This window comes from Ahaetulla prasina, chromosome 3 (assembly GCF_028640845.1).
Source record: "Ahaetulla prasina isolate Xishuangbanna chromosome 3, ASM2864084v1, whole genome shotgun sequence".
NCBI lineage: Eukaryota > Metazoa > Chordata > Lepidosauria > Squamata > Colubridae > Ahaetulla > Ahaetulla prasina.
The window spans coordinates 229,967,078-229,984,621 of NC_080541.1; the positions used below are offsets into that span (position 1 = coordinate 229,967,078).

Sequence of the window (17,544 nt, forward strand, 5' to 3'; positions counted from 1 at the left end):
TTGCTTTCAACCAACCCACGTCATATAGGTGACCTGCGCATCAAAGCCATAATCTCTGTGGTGAGTCACAAGATTGCAATGCCCAAGCAGCAACTGGGCATGGTCACTATCTGAGGAGGCTCTGAAGAAAATCCCCCTCGAAATCTAGGCTGCAAACGGGTCAGCAAGGGAAAAGCCTCTTTCCGGAATGAGAGGGCAGTTTCCTGCTTCTTCTCAAAGCTCCTTTTTCCGCTTCCTCTTTCTCTGCACCAGACGCACCCAGTGGCAGGGTCTGCAGACACCCACCCTGGTCTGAGCGGAAGGTCCCCAGGAGTTTGGAGGTGTGAAGATGCGCAGGATCAGCTTCCTGGTGTTCTGGCTGTGCTGCTTAGTGCCCTCGTCGGAGGGCGTAAACCCGGGATTTGCAGGCAGAATCACCAAGAAAGGATTGGATTATGGTAGGTACCCAGCTGTTATTTCCACCCACCCTGGAACCCCCTCTGCCCCCACAGCCAACCATCTGACAATGGGTGGAGTGCACGGAGGACAGAGAGGGTGACCCAAAAGTGACTCTCCTGTTGCAGCCATTTGTCTGGAATGGCGTAGGAGCTCTTGCCACGGGCAGGGCAGGGGGTTGGACTAGTAGACCTCCAAGGTCCCTCCCAACTGCTCTTCTGTGTTCTAAATCCCCATGGAATCTGAGTTAAAGTGGCTTGTTTTTAGGGAATAATTAAAAACAGGGTCCCTGCCCTAATCCTGACTTTTCCAGCGGGTTTGTGGCATCAGTTCTTTAAAGAATGACTTAGTTGGGTTATTGCACACAACGGACATAGCTAAGTATACTTGAGCTGCAAAGTAACATGGTTTGTCTGGGGCTAAAACAGTTTTTCCTCAATCCCTTCTTGAACGGGATCTGGGGGCTGAAGCCCTTAACCTCCACCCAGGGATCCATGAAAGGGGTTTGGGAGTGAGATGCATCCGTCAGTCACTTCTGTTTGTTCTTGAAAAAAACAGTATCTTTTGAGATAGCCTTGTCGTTTTAGTTTTTAAATAGGGTTAGGGTGGTTTCCTTGCGGACGTTTCATGACCCAACTAGGGAACATCATCAATGTTAGAAGCGAGGAGGGGATATGGAGAGGAGGAGGAGGAGGAGGAGGAGGAGGAGGAGGAGGAGGAGGAGGAGGAGGAGGAGGAGGAGGAGGAGGAGAACAGCACCAACAACTTCAACAATGACTTTGGGATTCTTAGTGGTTTTCTTGAAGATGTTTCATCACCCAACTAGGTAACATCATCAGTGGTAGAAGGGAGTGGGGTTTGGAGGGAGGAGGAGGAGGGGGAGGGGGAGGGGGAGGGGGACTGTAGGGTCCTTGGTGCTCTCTGAGCTTGGTTGTTTTCTTGCAGGCATTTCATGACCCAACTAGGGAATATCATCAGTGCTATTTTATTTATTTATTTAATCAAAGTTTTATACCGCCCTATCTCCCGAAGGACTCAGGGCGGTTTACAGCCTGATAAAAACACAAGAATAAATACAAGATAAAAACACTATTTAAAAAACTTATTGAATTAGGCCAGATTTAAAATTATAATTAAAATAATAAAAACCCCATTAAAAACTAAATTTAAAATTAAAATTCTAGTCCAGTCCTGCGCAGATAAATAGATGTGTCTTAAGCTCGCGGCGAAAGGTTTGAAGGTGAGGAAGTTGACAGAGTCCTGGGGGAAGTTCATTCCAGAGGGTGGGAGCCCCCACAGAGAAAGCCCTTCCCCTGGGTGTCACCAGTCAGCACTGCCTGGTGGACGGCACCCTAAGGAGTCCCTCTCTGTGAGAGCGTACGGGTCGGTGGGAGGCGATCAGTGGTAGTAGGCGGTCCCGTAAATAACCCGGCCCTATGCCATGGAGCGCTTTAAAGATAGTTACCAAAACCTTGAAGCGCACCCGAAAGGCCACAGGTAGCCAGTGCAGCCTGCGCAGGAGTGGTGTCACATGGGAGCCATGAGGGGCTCCCTCTATCACCCGCGCAGCTGCATTCTGGACTAACTGGAGCCTCCGGATGCCCTTCAAGGGGAGCCCCATGTAGAGAGCATTGCAGTAATCCAAGCAAGATGTCACGAGAGCATGAGTGACCGTGCATAGGGCATCCCGGTCTAGGAAGGGGCGCAACTGGCGGACCAGGAGAACCTGGTAAAAAGCTCTCCTGGAGACGGCCGCCAAATGATCTTCAAAAGACAGCCGTCCATCCAGGAGAACGCCCAAGTTGCGCACCCTCTCCATCGGGGCCAATGACTCGCCCCCAACAGTCAGCCGCGGCTGCAACTGACTGTACCGGGGTGCCGGCATCCACAGCCACTCCATCTTGGAGGGATTGAGCTTGAGCCTGTTTCTCTCCATCCAGTGAAAGGCAGAGATATTCTTGCTTCTAACACTGATGGTGTTCCCTAGTTGGGTCATAAAACATCTGCAAGAAAACCACCAAGTTCAGAGAGCACCCAGGACCTCACAAATATGGCACTCTTTTTTTTTTTTTTTTGCATTTCATCTTTGAAAAAAAGAATGAGGAAGTAATAATAATAATAATAACAACAACAGAGTTGGAAGGGACCTTGGAGGTCTTCTAGTCCAACCCCCTGCCCAGGCAGGTAACCCTACACCATTTCAGAGAGATGGTTATCCAACATTTTCTTAAAAATTTCCAGTGTTGGAGCATTTACAACTTCTGCAGGCAAGTTGTTCCACTGATTAATTGTTCTAACTGTCAGGAAATTTCTCCTTAGTTCTAAGTTGCTTCTCTCCTTGATTAGTTTCCATCCATTGCTTCTTGTTCTACCCTCAGGTGCTTTGGAGAATAGTTTGACTCCCTCTTCTTTGTGGCAACCCCTGAGATATTGGAACACTGCTATCATGTTTCCCCTAGTCCTTCTTTTCATTAAACTAGACATACCCAGTTCCTGCAACCATTCTTCATATGTTTTAGCCTCCAGTCCCCTAATCATCTTTGTTGCTCTTCTCTGCACTCTTTCTAGAGTCTCAACATCTTTTTTACATCGTGGAGACCAAAACTGGATGCAGTATTCCAAGTGTGGCCTTACCAAGGCATTATAAAGTGGCACTAACACTTCACATGATCTTGATTCTCTCCCTCTGTTTATGCAGCCCAGAACTGTGTTGGCTTTTTTGGCAGCTGCTGCACACGGCTGGCTCATATCTAAATGGTTGTCCATTAGGACTCCAAAATCCCTCTCACAGTTACTATTATTGAGCAAGGTATTATTGAGCAAGTGATAAAGGAGTGAAAAAAAAATGGCAACCCGCAAGTTCTCCACTTTGTTTCAGCATGCCAAGAGGGAGTCGCAACCTTGCAGAAGGACTTGCCTGGGATCACTCTGCCTGAATTCTCCGGCACCTACAGAGTTAAAATTATTGGAAATGTCAACTACAGGTTCTACAGGTGAGGCTGTTTTCCTTGACTTCCTCTTTGAAGACTAGGGTGTCCAGGTGAATCTCTCAGAGCTTCCAAATGTGGTAGCAGCTTCTTCAGCTCTGACTGGATGGAGGTAGATGGATGGATTTCTACTCCTTGCAGACAGCTGGTCATTTGCATCCTTTTAAAGGATCGTTGAGGCCACCTGGAGGTTTGTCTGTGTCCTCAGGGTCACCTGAGTGGTGCAAATGGGTGTGGAGCCTTCTGGACTGCAGGGTGTTTTTTTTACAGATATTTTCATGCAAATGGTTGTAGAGAAGGCTCCACACCCATTTGTACCACTCGGGTGACCCTGAGGAGACAGATAAACCTCCAAGTAGCCTCAACGACACACTAAAACAGGGGTCTCCAACCTTGGCAACTTTAAGCCTGGAGGACTTCAACTCCCAGAATTCCCCAGCCAGCTTTGCTGGCTGGGGTATTCTGGGAGTTGAAGTCCTCCAGGCTTAAAGTTGTCAAGGTTGGAGACCCCTGCTCTAAAAGGATGCAAATGACCAGCTGTCTGCAAGGAATATGAATCTTTCCATTCCCCACCATCCAGTCAGAGCTGAAGAAGCTTCTTGGAATGGAAATGAAACATCCTCAAAGAAAAAACAAGAAAGTCCAGTTGCCTCCTGAAAAAGCACCTTTTGGACCTCTGTGTTACTAACTTAACAACTGCGATGACTCAGTTAAGCCGCGGTGTGGCTCAGGCTGTAAGGAGCCTGTTATTAAAACCAGCTGCCTGCAATTACTGCAGGCTCTAGTCCCACCAGGCCCAAGGTTGACTCAGCCTTCCATCCTTTATAAGGTAGGTAAAATGAGGACCCAGATTGTTGGGGGGGCAATAAGTTGACTTTGTAAATATGCAAATAGAATGAGACTATTGCCTTACACACTGTAAGCCGCCCTGAGTCTTCGGAGAAGGGTGGGATATAAATGTAAATAAATTTTTAAAAAAAACAACTGTAGCAAGAAGGGCCATAAAATGGGGCAAACTCACTTAAAAAATGTCTCACTTAACAACATAATTTGTTGTAGTCAAAAGTCAAGGACCACTTGCAATCCCCCAGCCCAGAGCCCCATAGTGAGTCCTTGAAGAAGATTCCTTGAGAGATAAAATCTGTTGGTGAACTTGAGGTTCCTACTAGAACTGCTTGATGGATTACTCCATTTCCTGGTTTTCCGCTTCGTTTTGAAGAATAACAAATTGTAATAATATAGTAATAATAATAATAATAACAGAGTTAGAAGGGACCTTGGAGGTCTTCTAGTCCAACCCAAATTGTATGCGTACAGAGATTCTGACATCGACACCGAACAAAATTTAGCAAATTGTTTACTTGTAACTGGACCTTTAACAGACCTGGTTGGACATACTGGGGGCAAAACTGAGCCCAGACACTCAACTCAAAAACTCAAAAGCTTTTTCTCTTCTCTATCCTTGTTGCAGTCTTAACATTCGTAGGTTTGAGCTGTTCCACTCAACAATTGAGCCCATGCCGGGCCAGGGCCTCAGGGTCTCCGTCAACAATGCTTTGGCTGAAATGACCGGCCGTTGGGAGCTGAAGAAACGTTGGCTGTGAGTCTTGCTGCTCCTTACCTTTCCATATCTTTGATGTTGCTTCTGAAATTGGCTAAGTGCTAGAAGGCCATTAATCCCTCGTGTTTCATGGCACAAACAACTGCAACTCCATTGCAAAACAGAAAGTTCATTCTGGGGGCCCCATGGCTGGCCTCTTGGACATCACATGGACCTCACAACCAGGCAGCCATTGTCTGATATCAGGAATCTACACACTTTAAAACAATTTTATCTGCCTTTATGTAAATGTAAGTGAACACAAACTTTTTCTGTTGGTTCAGAAAGAGTCCCCACATTGCTTCTATGCGCTCGGTGTTGTGACCTAGGCCCAAGTTGTTATTACTAGACACTAAACAAACACTCCTAAACAAACCTATTTTTTTATAACAGCTGAGAATTACTTCATTCTCAGCTTAGTCCAAATTAAGTCCAAAACAAAGTCTTTCAGAAAAAATCCTTCGACTTTATCACAAACCTTTGTCTTCTTTGGCACCCTGCCAAAGGCTTTTCTTGGCAAGAACCCCACGAAGGTCAGAAACAGGAGACTACGACTAGAAATAATTGTAGCAATGTTGCTTTCCTACAAAGAGCCCAAGAGACGTTGCTGCTCTTTTAAGCCTTATCGGAGGGGCCAATCCTCTCCTAGCCTTACTCCTGAGTCGTCCTTTTTGCTTTAGCTGCTCTTGCCTTCTGGCAGCTCTTCGCATGCATGCACTATGAACAGGCTCCTCCTGTTCCTCTGCCTCTCTGCTGTCCGCCTCTGGGGGCTCTGGAGACCATGCATCACTCCCAGATGGCCCTAGCCCCATCTCTGCCTTTGATGCAGAACCCTCATCCGGGCCTTCCCCTGACTCCAGGACTGGCCCATCGTCCTCCCCAGCGTCCTCACTGTCTAACTCCACTGCCAGCTCTGCAGGCTGCTGGTGGACCACAACACTTGGGATCCCCAATGCCCCTTCCAGGCAACTGGGCAAATTAATTATTTACCAGTTGAACCTCTGCAACATCTGGAAAATCAGCCTCATGTACAGCATGGGATGAAGTTAGCACAATTCAAGGTCTTGCCTCTCCAAGTGGGACCAAGTCCAGACGAAATCTTGAGATATAGTTCTTCAGTTCTCCAGAGGGTTCATTCAATATTGGTGGGAGCCTTTGGTTGGTTGAATGAGTTGAATGACTAGTTTGGTTGGTTGAGTTGGATGAGATGATTGGTTGGTTCAGTTGGATGAGTTGATTGGTTGGTTGGTTGAGTGAGTTGGATGAGTTGGTTGGTTGAGTTGAATGAGTTGGTTGGTGAGTTGAGTTGCATAAGTTGATTAGTTGGTTGAGTTGGATGAGTTGGTTAGTTGGTTGATTAAGTGAGTTGGTTGGTTGAGTTGAATGAGTTGGTTAATTGGTTGTTGGTTGGTTGGTTGAGTTGGATGAGTTGGTTAGTAGAGTGAGTTGAATGAGTTGGTTGGTTGAATGGTTTGTTAAGTGAGATGGTTCATTGGTTTGTTAAGTGAGATGGACAAATTGGTTGCGTTGAATTAGTTGGTTGGTTGGTTGGTTGAATGAGCTGAATGAGTTAGATGAGTTGGTTGGTTGAGTGAGAGACAAAAAAACCACCTTGCTTTTTACCTTTATTGAATTGCTGTTAATTTTAATGCTTTTATACTTTTGCGTTTCGCCTTTTAAGCCTCCTAGAGTCACTCTGGATAGTGGGATGGGTGGCATATCAATTTAACAAATAAATAGATATTGGCCTTTATATGACTGTTGAAGTCCTCAAAGGTCACCCCCTGTGGTCAGAAGTGGTACTATCAGTTTGAGCAGCAGGAGGCGACACAAGGAGGAACTGAGTTGTAGGAATATCTGCTTCAGCTGGTGGCTTGATCATCTCTCGAGAGACTGAGATTTCTGGGAACGCTTCTGTCATATTGTGTCTCCTTACCAGGAAGGATGACGGCCCCTTTGAACTGAAGGTTGACGGCATCTCCATTTCGGTGGGCTTGAAGCTGGGGAGCGATGGCACTGGGAGACCAGCGGTTACCCCCTTGGATTGCAACACCCACATTTCCAACGTCGACATTGATATTTCTGGCAAATGGGAGTAGGTTGACTTTGTTAATATTCATAGTGGGTTCTCCATATGAACATCTACCCCTCACAAGAGCATCATCCTTCTTCCCAAGGAAGTTAGTGGAAGATCTGAAGTAGGGTGAAACATAGAACATAGAATTAAAAGGCTTGGAGGTCTTCCAGTCCAACCCGCTGCTCATGGCAGAAGAGCCTATACCAGTCCAGATTGTTCTGGACTTGATGGGAAGGATGTACATGGCCATAGAAAGAATAACAGGACAGAATAACAGAGTTTTATTTATTTTATTTTATTTTTTAATTATTATTATTATTTAGATTTTTATACCGTCCTTCTCCCGAAGGACTCAGGGCGGTGTACAGACGGATTTAAAACAATACAATATACAGAATTAAAACAACAATTAAAATAACATATTATATTAGTGGCCAAAAAATTTAAAACCGTCAAATTTGACCCATAATTAAAATACCCCAATTAAAATTATTAAAATTCAAAGATAAATTGATTGGTTGCCATTGTACCGGAATAATGGTAGAATTAAACAAGTTGGAATGGTGTAATGTCGGGACTGCTCGGTAACCACTCCCGAAGGGAAAGGGTAAGGAAAGAAGAGTAAAGAAGGAAGAAAGTAGGTAGGCAGGTGGGTAGGTAGGAAAGAAGGGAGGGAGAAGAAAGGATAGGAGGAGGAGAAGAAGGAGAAGATAGAGGGTTAGAAAGGATGGTAGTGAGAAGTGGGAAAGAGGAGGGGAAGTAGGAAAGCGAGGAGAAGGTGGTGGGGGAAGTTTAAGAAGGATGAGAAGGGAAGAAAGGATTAAAGGGGGGAGTGGCAGTCGAGCAGCCCTGATTGAGTATAATTTGAGTATAGGATCGATTGTTGGATAAGTGATTGTATTGTACACTGGTCAAATTGTGGGAATTATTATGGAAAATAAAAATTTTGCCTTAAAAAAAAAAATTTTTTTTTAAATTAAGCCAGTCCCGCTTGGAGAAACAAATGTGTTTTGTTTGGAAGGGACCGGAAGGTCTTCTAGTCCAACTCCCCCCCCCCCAAGCAGGAGACCCCTATACCAGTGATGGCTAACCTTTTTCTTTTCGTGTGCCAAAAGTGTGTTTGTACACATACGCCAGCGTGCCCGTGCCGGCATGCAAAATGCAATGTGCACCCCCCACACATGCATGTGTGACCCCCCCCATCCTCCCCCGCCCCCCTGCGCATATGCACACGAGGGGTGGGATTCAAAAATTTAACGACCATTTCTCTCCCCAGTTGTTGGGTGGTCGTGGCCATGATGTGTGTGGCCTACTTGAGCTCCTGCACCATGGGGGTGGGGGTGGGGCGTTTTCGCCTTCCCCAGGCTCTGGAGTCTCTCGAGTCTCCAGGAGAGTAAAAACGGCCTCCGCTGAGCTCCAGAAGCCCTCCAGAGGCCAGAAATGAGTTCATTTCTGGACTTTGGGAACTTCTAGGAGGCCTGTTTTTTTTGCCCTCCCATTTTTTTTTAATTTGCATTTATATCCCGCCCTTCTCCGAAGACTCAGGGCGGCTTACACTATGTTAGCAATAGTCTTCATCCATTTGTATATTATATACAAAGTCAACTTTATTGCCCCCAACAATCTGGGTCCTCATTTTACCTACCTTATAAAGGATGGAAGGCTGAGTCAACCTTGGGCCTGGTGGGGCTTGAACCTGCAGTAATTGCAAGCAGCTGTTTTAATAACAGACTGTCTTAGCAGTCTGTTGTTTTACATTTATACCCCGCCCTTCTCCGAAGACTCAGGGCGGCTTACAATGTATAAGGCACCAGTGTCTGAGCCACCAGAGGCCCTGCAGTTACCTGACATCCAAAATTGGCCGCATGGAGACTCCTGGGAGGGGCAAGGTGGGGTGGGTCAGTCCTTGCAACTACCAGTTCGGCGAACCAGATGTAAAATTAGCATCTGGTTCACTCAAACTGGTCTGAATTTGCTGAATCCCACCCCTGCCCGCAACCCCCACCCTCTGTTTTGGGCCTAGTAGGCCTCCATGCAACCACCTGAGCCCAAAAATGGGCCATGGATGGGATGCACCGCACCCCCCGCACTACACCCCACCCCCTGTGCAAACATGCCCATCTCCTGCATGCGCCCCGTGCTCTGGGCATCCCGAAAATCTGCTGGCCAACAGGAGGCACGCACATGCGCAGTGGAGCTGAGCTGGGCGACGGCTTGTATGCCCTCAGAGAAGGCTCTGGGTGCCAGCTGTGGCAACCGTGCTATAGGTTTGCGATCATGGCCCTATGTCCATTCTGGACAAATGGCTGTCATCTCTTGTTGAAAACCTCCAGTGATGGATCCGTGGTTTATCTGTTTGTAGAGCTACATTTCCAGTCTGCCTTTCCTTCAGGAACTTAAGGTGATGTATCGCCAACCCTTTCCAAATCTTTCCAACAAGGACAATCTGAGAGACGGCAGCGAAAATGTACTCAAAATCAGCTAATTATTTTCTAGGGTTGAGAGGGGACTTGAACCTGGGTTTCTCCAGTCCTGGTCCAATGCCATCATTAGACCATGCAAAATGAATCTGTTTTATGGTCGTTTCTCTGCTATCCTTTGCCTACAAAAACAGTTGCCTCCGCCCAGTTTTCCAATGTACTTTTTTGGCCCTGGGGAGTCTGATTTTTTCCTGCTGGACAGTTGTGCCCTGCAGCTGTTCTCAAGCCAACATAAAACTTCAGTCATGGAATAGGCTGCTCTTCTTGGCTGTCTCACTCCTGCCTCGGTAGACATTTACTGTCATCCCATAACTTTCCTCCAAGATAAGCGGAACAAAGTATAAGAGTAGAAGAGAATATTTGTAACTCAGGGTTGAAAGGTGGGGTACTTGGTGTTCTCTGAGCTTGGTTGTTTGCTTGAAGATCTTGCATTACCCAACTGGATAACATTATCAGTGCTGGAAGGGAGTGAGGTTTTTTTATTTATTTATTTACATTTATACCCCGCCCTTCTCCGAAGACTCAGGGCGGCTTACAGTGTGTAAGGCAATAGTCTCATTCTATTTGTATATTTACAAGTCAACTTATTGCCCCCCCAACAATCTGGGTCCTCATTTTACCTACCTTACAAAGGATGGAAGGCTGAGTCAACCTTGGGCCTGGTGGGACTAGAACCTGCAGTAATTGCAGGCAGCTGTGTTTTAATAACAGGCTTCTTACAGCCTGAGCCACACCACAGCCGAGGTGTGGTGAGGAGGAGGAGGAGGAGGAGGAGGAGGAGGAGGACTGGGGGTCCTTGGTGTTCTCAGAGCTTGGCTGTTTTCTTCCAAACGTTTCATTACCTATCTAGGGAACATCATCAGTGCTAGAAGGGAGTGGGGCTTGTGGAGTGGAGGAGGAAGAGGAGGAGGAAGATGACCGTGGGGTCGTTTGAACTCTCTGATTTGGTGGGTTTTTTTGCAGGCGTTTCATTACCCAACTAGGTAACATCATCAGTGGAAGACGTGAGTGGGGTTTATTCTCTCTTAGAGAAATGGCTTCCCCTATTAATGTGGGTGTTCGTGATGGTTCCTTAATTAGGCTGTTGTTTACTATAGACTTGTTTGCCTGAGTTAGTCATTCCTTGATTGGGCTATTGTGTACTAGTGTCGGTCTAGTGTTAATCTTGGCGTTGTTTTCTGCTTATCTGGGTATTGCTGGTGAGGAGATCTTTTGGTCTTTTTGATTCCTTTTTGCCTTTCCTCATTGCCCCTTTTGAGTGGTCTGTAGATGTTGTTTATCTCTATGTGCCTGTTGATGGCTGAATTCCAGGAAGCCTGGCCCTCAGACAAATCAACCTTCACATAGAGATTAGCAGCATTTACATACCATTCAAAGGAGTCGGTCTAAAAGCCGAAAAGGGAACAAAAAGATCAAAATACCTCACAGCCCAACTATTTCCAGCTTGTGTCATTCAGACGGCACCTTTTATAAACATTGCAAATGTTAACTATTAAGCCAACAAAATATTCCCTTTTCGAGACCGCAGTGAAAGTTTTAAAAAGGTCCATTTGACTCATAACATTAAGCACAACCTTCAAATGGTCTTGTCCAGGATTATGATTCCATTGTTCTAGAAATATTCGGGTGCCCCTCAACTCCATAGGGTCTTCTTATGTCAACAGAACCCATTTGGATGTTTTAAAACAGGGGTCTCCAACCTTGGTCCCTTTAAGACTTGTGGACTTCAACTCCCAGAGTCCCTCAGCCAGCAAAGCTGGTCCCTTTAAGACTTGTGGACTTCAACTCCCAGAGTCCCTCAGCCAGCAAAGCTGGCTGAGGAACTCTGGGAGTTGAAGTCCACAAGTCTTAAAGGGACCAAGGTTGGAGACCCCTGTTTTAAAAAGCCAATCAAGGATGAGGAAGAGAAACAGGATTCTCTTGTCTCTTTTAAACTCTTGAAGAAGCCAAGGGAACTTTTGAAGGTCAATTCACCAAGCTATGGACTATTTTTTTTTATTTTGTCACAACAATATACAGAAGCATCAACATAAAATAACTACATATCATATAAGCATATATATGAGCAAAAGTACGCAATAACTATATTAATTGGATATAACGAAAGGAAACAATAGGACAGGAACGGTAGGCACAACAGTATACACAAACATAATATATAAGCAAAAGTATGCAACAACTATATTAATTTGATATAATGAAATGGAACAATAGGACAGGAACGGTAGGCACTTTTGTGCTCTTATGCACACCCCTTATAGTCCTCTTAGGAATGGGGTGAGGTCAATAGTAGACAGTTTTTGGTTAAAGCTTTTGGGATTTTGAGAAGAGACCACAGAGTCAGGTAGTGTGTTCCAAGTGTGAATAACTGTTGCAGAAGTCATATTTTCTGCAATCAAGATTGAACCTCACCTCTGGCCTTCGCTTTTGCAGGTGGCTGTATAACCTCTTCGAAAGCAAAGTGGAATCAGCTTTCAAGACAGTCATGGAAAGGAAGGTAATGATTCTGGATGCTGGGCCTTCACACCAACACCACGCATGACCTCTTAAGGAAGGGGATTTGCAAGAATGAGAAAGCATCTAAGCCAGGGATGAAATGCTCCCAGTTCAGACTGGATTGGCCAATCCAGTAGCGATGGCAGTGGATAGTTCGGAGAACCAGTAGCAAAAATCCCTGCCCCATCCCCCAGACCCAGTTGCCCGCTTGCCCGCTTGCCGCTTCTTTCCGGCTCGCTCGCTTTTCCCGCCCGAATGGTAGGAATAAGTTGTAAAAAATGCTTTTAAAAGGTTAAAAAAAAGGCTCTGACGATCACAGCTGTGCTGCACGATTGTCAGAGCCTCTTTTTTTACTTTTAAAAGCATTTTTTACAACCGCTTCGGCTGAATAGGTTGTAAAAAAATGCTTTTAAAAGTAAAAAAAAAAAGATTGTTTGCCGCAGCTGATCACACCCACCCCCATGCGCTATTCTACTTACCCCATGCCTCCTTTTGCCATGCACTGCGCGTGCACACACCCCTTGCATTTGGTGCATGGTGCGGATTATGCATGCGTGCAGCATGCGTTTGGTGTACAGCCAGCGAACTAGTTGTAAGCCAATTCAGATTTCACCACTGATCTAAGCCAGGGGTCTCCAAACTTGGCAACTTTAAGACTTGTGGACTTTAACTCCCAGAATTTAAGTCCACAAGTCTTAAAGTTGCCAGGTTTGGAGACCCCTGATCTAAGTTTTCCAAACTGGAAGCTGTTCACACAAAAACACCATTCAGAAGTGCACCTGGCTCAACAGTTGCCCAAAATAGCCAACACAGGTCTGGACTATATCAAGAAAGGGGTAGAATTAAGATCACAACAAATGTTAGTACCACACAACCGAGACCACATTTAGAGTACTGCATCCAGTTCTGGTCATCACAATACAAAAAAAAATTCCTGAGGCCCTAGAAAGAGTTCAGACAAGAGCAATAAAGATGATAATGACTCAATCGTTTGATGAATAGCCGAGGAAACTAGATATGTTTAACTTTTTTTTATTATTATTTGCATTTATATCCCGCCCTTCTCCAAAGACTCAGGGCAGCTTACACTATGTCAAGCAATAGTCTTCATCCATTTGTATATTATATACAAAGTCAACTTATTGCCCCCAACAATCTGGGTCCTCATTTTATCTACCTTATAAAGGATGGAAGGCTGAGTCAACCTTGGGCCTGGTGGGACTTGAACCTGCAGTAATTGCAAGCAGCTGCTGTTAATAACAGACTGTCTTACCAGTCTGAGCCACTCAAGGACCCTTAATGAAAGGGTCAACTTAATGAAAAGAAGGATTGGGGTGACACGATAGCAGTCTGCTACAGAGAGGAGGGGTTCAAACTATTCTCCAAAGCCCCTGAAGGCAGGAGAAGAAGCAATGAATGGAAACTAATCAAGGAGAGAAGCAACCTATAGAGGAATTTGCTGACAGTGAGAACAATCTACCAGTGGAACTGCTTGCCTCCAGAAGTTGTGGGTGCTCCATCACTAGAGGTCTTCAAGAAGAGATTGGACAATCATTTGTCTGGCGTGGAATAAGGACATAGACTATCGAATAGAATAATAGAGCTGAAAGGGGCCTTGGAGGTCTTCTAATCCAACCCTCTGCTCAAGCAGCAGACCCTAGAACTTCTCAAACTATTTACTGAGTCTGCACTACTATTAATCTTCTCATAGTTCCTGTTAAGTTCTGGAAGTAACGAGGCTGGAGACCAGGGTAGTGACAACAGCTCTTTAATATAGGGTGAACCCAGCAACAGGCTGGGGGAAAAACCTCTCCTTTTATACAGTTCTGGTGGAGGCTTCGTCCAATCAGCAACGTGCTGATTTCCCGCTCAAATATTTAAAGGTATATACAATAATACATAACACTCCTCCCCTCCCAGAAAACACTTTGTCTCTATTTACATATTATCTACATGTTATTTTTCGACGTAGTCACGCAAATAACCTGGGCGTCTCCTAGTTCTTTCAGACCTGCGCGGTTCAGTTCTGGGTGGTGTTTTGAGCTGGTCGGAGGGGCTTTTTGCTCCTCCCAGCTCTGTCTCTGGGCCAACGGGCTCCGGATTATTTGCAGCCTCTTTTTCTTGGCCATCCGGCCCTGGATTACTTTTGTAATTTTCCCTGCTGTTTCCCTCGGGACCCTGATGGCGTCGCTGGAACTCTGGGACCTCAGCTAAGTCTTGCGCCTCCCTCGGGTCATGGTCAGCTGTGGGTTCAAATAAGTGTGTGTCATAATCGGTTTCTATTGGTTTGGTTTGATCAGTTATTCGTTTCCTTAACTGATCTACATGGCGCCTCCATACTCTGTTGTCTTGTAACTCGACCCAGTATGACTTGGGACCGGTTGTTTTGATTATTTGTCCTGCGAGCCAGCTTGGGCCGTCCCCATAGTTGCGGGCCCACACTTGGTCGCCTATGCCCATTTCCCTCGTCTTTTCTATTTCCCCCCTTGTAACCCTCTGGTGTGTAATGGGGATTCAAACGGTCCAGTGGGCACCGGAGTTTCCGTCCCATCAATAGTTCGGCTGGGCTTCTGCCGGTAGCCGTGCTCGGGGTTCTGTGCTGGATCGCCAGAAAGAAATCTATCTTGGTTTGCCAGTCGCCTGGCTTGAGTCTGGACAATGCCTCCTTAGCGCTCCGGACGGAACGCCTGCAAGGCCATTCGACGCAGGTGGAAAGGCGCAGAGAGGGCATGTCGGATGCCTCCTCTGCCAGGTACTCTTCAATTGGGCTGCCGTGAATTGCGGGCCGTTGTCGGACACCAGAGTGTCAGGCAACCCGTGGGTTGCGAATAGGTGGCGCAGGGCTGCGATTACTGCCTCGGCCGTGGTGGATTTCATGAGTATGATCTCCAACCATTTCGAATGCATCGACAACCACTAGGAACGTTTGGCGTGGAAAGGGCCAGCAAAATCAATGTGGATTCTTGACCAGGGCCTTGGGGTTTTCCCATTCCTGACTGGGGCCGCTGGGGGTAGAGGTCTGGACTCTTGGCAAGCCTGGCATTTCCCTACCCTCTCAGCAATCTCTGCATCCATGAGTGGCCACCATACATAGCTTCTAGCTAACCCTTCATCCTTACGATCCCTGGGTGCCCTCGTGGAGGAGGTCCAATACCTTTCCCTTAATTTATCAGGAATTACCACACGATCACCCCATAACAGGCACCCCTTGAGCCGAGAGCTCATCACGCTTTTTAACAAATTCTCTTTAAACCGTCGCCGCAGCGGGCCACCCTCTTGTACCCAACCAGTACCGTCCTTAACACAATGTCCCGATACGATGCCCGAGCCACTTCCTTGGATGTGACTGGGCCAGAGTCCAAAGAGTCAATCAGTAGGATGGGCGTCCCCGGAGTGGGATCTTCGATCGCCCCTGGTAGTGGGCATCTGCTTAACGCGTCCGCATGCCCCACTTCTTTTCCTGGTCGATGTAGCAGTTTATAAGAATAAGCGGCTAAAAAAATTGTCCATCGAGTCAGTCGTGGTGACAGTGCCACAGGCGTTGGGCGGTCGCCAGCCAGTATTCCTAACAATGGTCGGTGGTCAGTTACAATTTCAAACTGTCGCCCAAAAACATACTCGTGGAATTTTTTAACCCCTGACACAATGGCTAGTGCTTCTTTATCTAATTGGCTGTAGTTCCTCTCTGGGGAGGACATCGCTCTAGAGTAGAAGCTATAGGGGCTTCTGTGCCGCTTTGAAGTCTGTGGCTGAGTACAGCCCCCACCCCATAAGGGGACGCATCGCAAACCAGCACTAGGGGCAATGAGTTGTGATATTGGATGAGCAGGCTATCACTTGAGAGCAGGTTCTTTACTGCTTCAAAAGCCCTATTTTCCGACTTTCCCAAGACCAAACAGTATTTTTCCTAAGAGCCTATGCAGCGGTTCGCAACGGTCGCTTTGTTCTTTAAAAGACCGCGTAAAAATTCACTAACCCCAGGAATGCCTGCAGCTCTGCTTTGTTTTTGGGCGCTGGAGCCTCTCTAATTGCCTTGACCTTGCTCTCAGTAGGGTGAATTTTCTTGTCTATCCGTAGCCCAAGAATCGACGGATTCGACCCCTATCTGGCATTTGTTTACCTTGACTTTTAATCCGCTGTCCGAAAATGCCCAAAACCTTTCTTAAACGCTCCCCCAATTCCTCTATGTTTTCCCCTGAAATTAGGACATCATCGAAGTAGGGAACTACCCCTGGGAGCCCCTGCAGAAGTCGTTCCATTAGGGTTTGGAACAGCCCTGGTGCCACACTCACCCCAAAATGCAATCGGTGCACTTGAAGGCCCCCTGTGCGTTACAATCGTTTGGGCTTCGCCAGCGGGCGCTCACGGGCAGTTGCTGGTAGGCTTGGGCCAAGTCTAACTTTGCAAAGACTTGCCCTTGCCCCAAAGAGTGCAGCAAGTGTTGCACCACGGGAACCGGGTAAGCGCTTTTCTGTAAGGCTTTGTTAAGCGTCGCCTTGTAGTCAGCGCAAATTCTAATTGACCCGTCTGGTTTTATTGGGGTGACGATTGGCGTCTCCCACCTTGCGTGATCGACTGGCATCAAAATCCCCTGATTAATGAGCTTATCCAGCTCCTTATCGATTTTTGGTTTTAGGGCAAAAGGGACTCTCCTCGCCTTAAGCCTAATGGGAGCTACCTGGGGGTCTAAGTTGAAGGAAATAGGGGTCCCCTTGTACTTGCCCAGGCAGTCCTTGAAGACATCTTCGAACTCGTTAAAGAGAATGTCTTTCAGGTTACAGTCACTTCTGTAGATGCCAGTCACTCCCATGCCCAGGGCACGAAACCAGTCTAGTCCCAACAGACTGGGCAGGGTCCCTTCGACGATCGTGATGGGCAGGGTCTTCTTGTGTGGTCCGTACTCGACTCGGACGGAGGTGGTCCCTCGAACAGGGATGCGATTCCCTGGTAGTCGTGGACTCGAGTCGCGTTGTGCTTGCAGGTGGCGCTTCGCGACTGACAGCAGTGACTTCGCCAAAGTGTCCCAGGACATGATGGTGATTGCTGATCCCGTGTCTACTTCAAGCCGGCACCGTACTCCCTCTATTTTTGGTTTGGTGAAGGTCTTCTTCTCCACTCGGGTCGAGGCGCGCCTATGACCACAGTCGTTTGGTTTGAATCCGCCTTTTTGTTTGAGCCAATCGCGGGTCGCCTTGCCGATTCCGCTCTGATTGGCCGATTTGAATTTTCGGCGGAAGGTTGGGCCGCTCGACAAACTTGAGCTAGGTGCCCTTCTTTCCGCACCGCCGACATGTCGCCTTAAATTTGCAGCGTTGGCGCTGGTGTTGACCACCGCAGCTTCCGACTTTCGTCGGTCCTCTTTGTCGCGCTTTTCGGTTCGGCAGACCCCTTCCTCATCCTCACCGTCACCGTCGGATTCGGTCTGAATCTCCTCCTGGTGCACTGGAGCCGGCTTTGTGCTCGCCTTTG

General features: G+C 47.0%; 1 protein-coding gene across 1 annotated transcript in view; it reads left to right on the forward strand.

Annotated features, from left to right (window-relative positions):
* The first annotated feature begins 212 nt into the window (after positions 1-212).
* Positions 213-17,544, forward strand: part of LOC131195098 (bactericidal permeability-increasing protein-like) — a 35,585-nt gene continuing 18,253 nt past the window's right edge. Inside the window, exons 1-6 of the mRNA XM_058176726.1 lie at positions 213-437; positions 3,314-3,428; positions 4,894-5,022; positions 6,962-7,117; positions 12,013-12,076; positions 12,822-12,888. Of these exons, the coding sequence (XP_058032709.1) occupies positions 329-437; positions 3,314-3,428; positions 4,894-5,022; positions 6,962-7,117; positions 12,013-12,076; positions 12,822-12,888 (640 nt within the window). The 5' untranslated portion in view covers positions 213-328. The remainder of the gene's footprint in view (positions 438-3,313; positions 3,429-4,893; positions 5,023-6,961; positions 7,118-12,012; positions 12,077-12,821; positions 12,889-17,544) is intronic.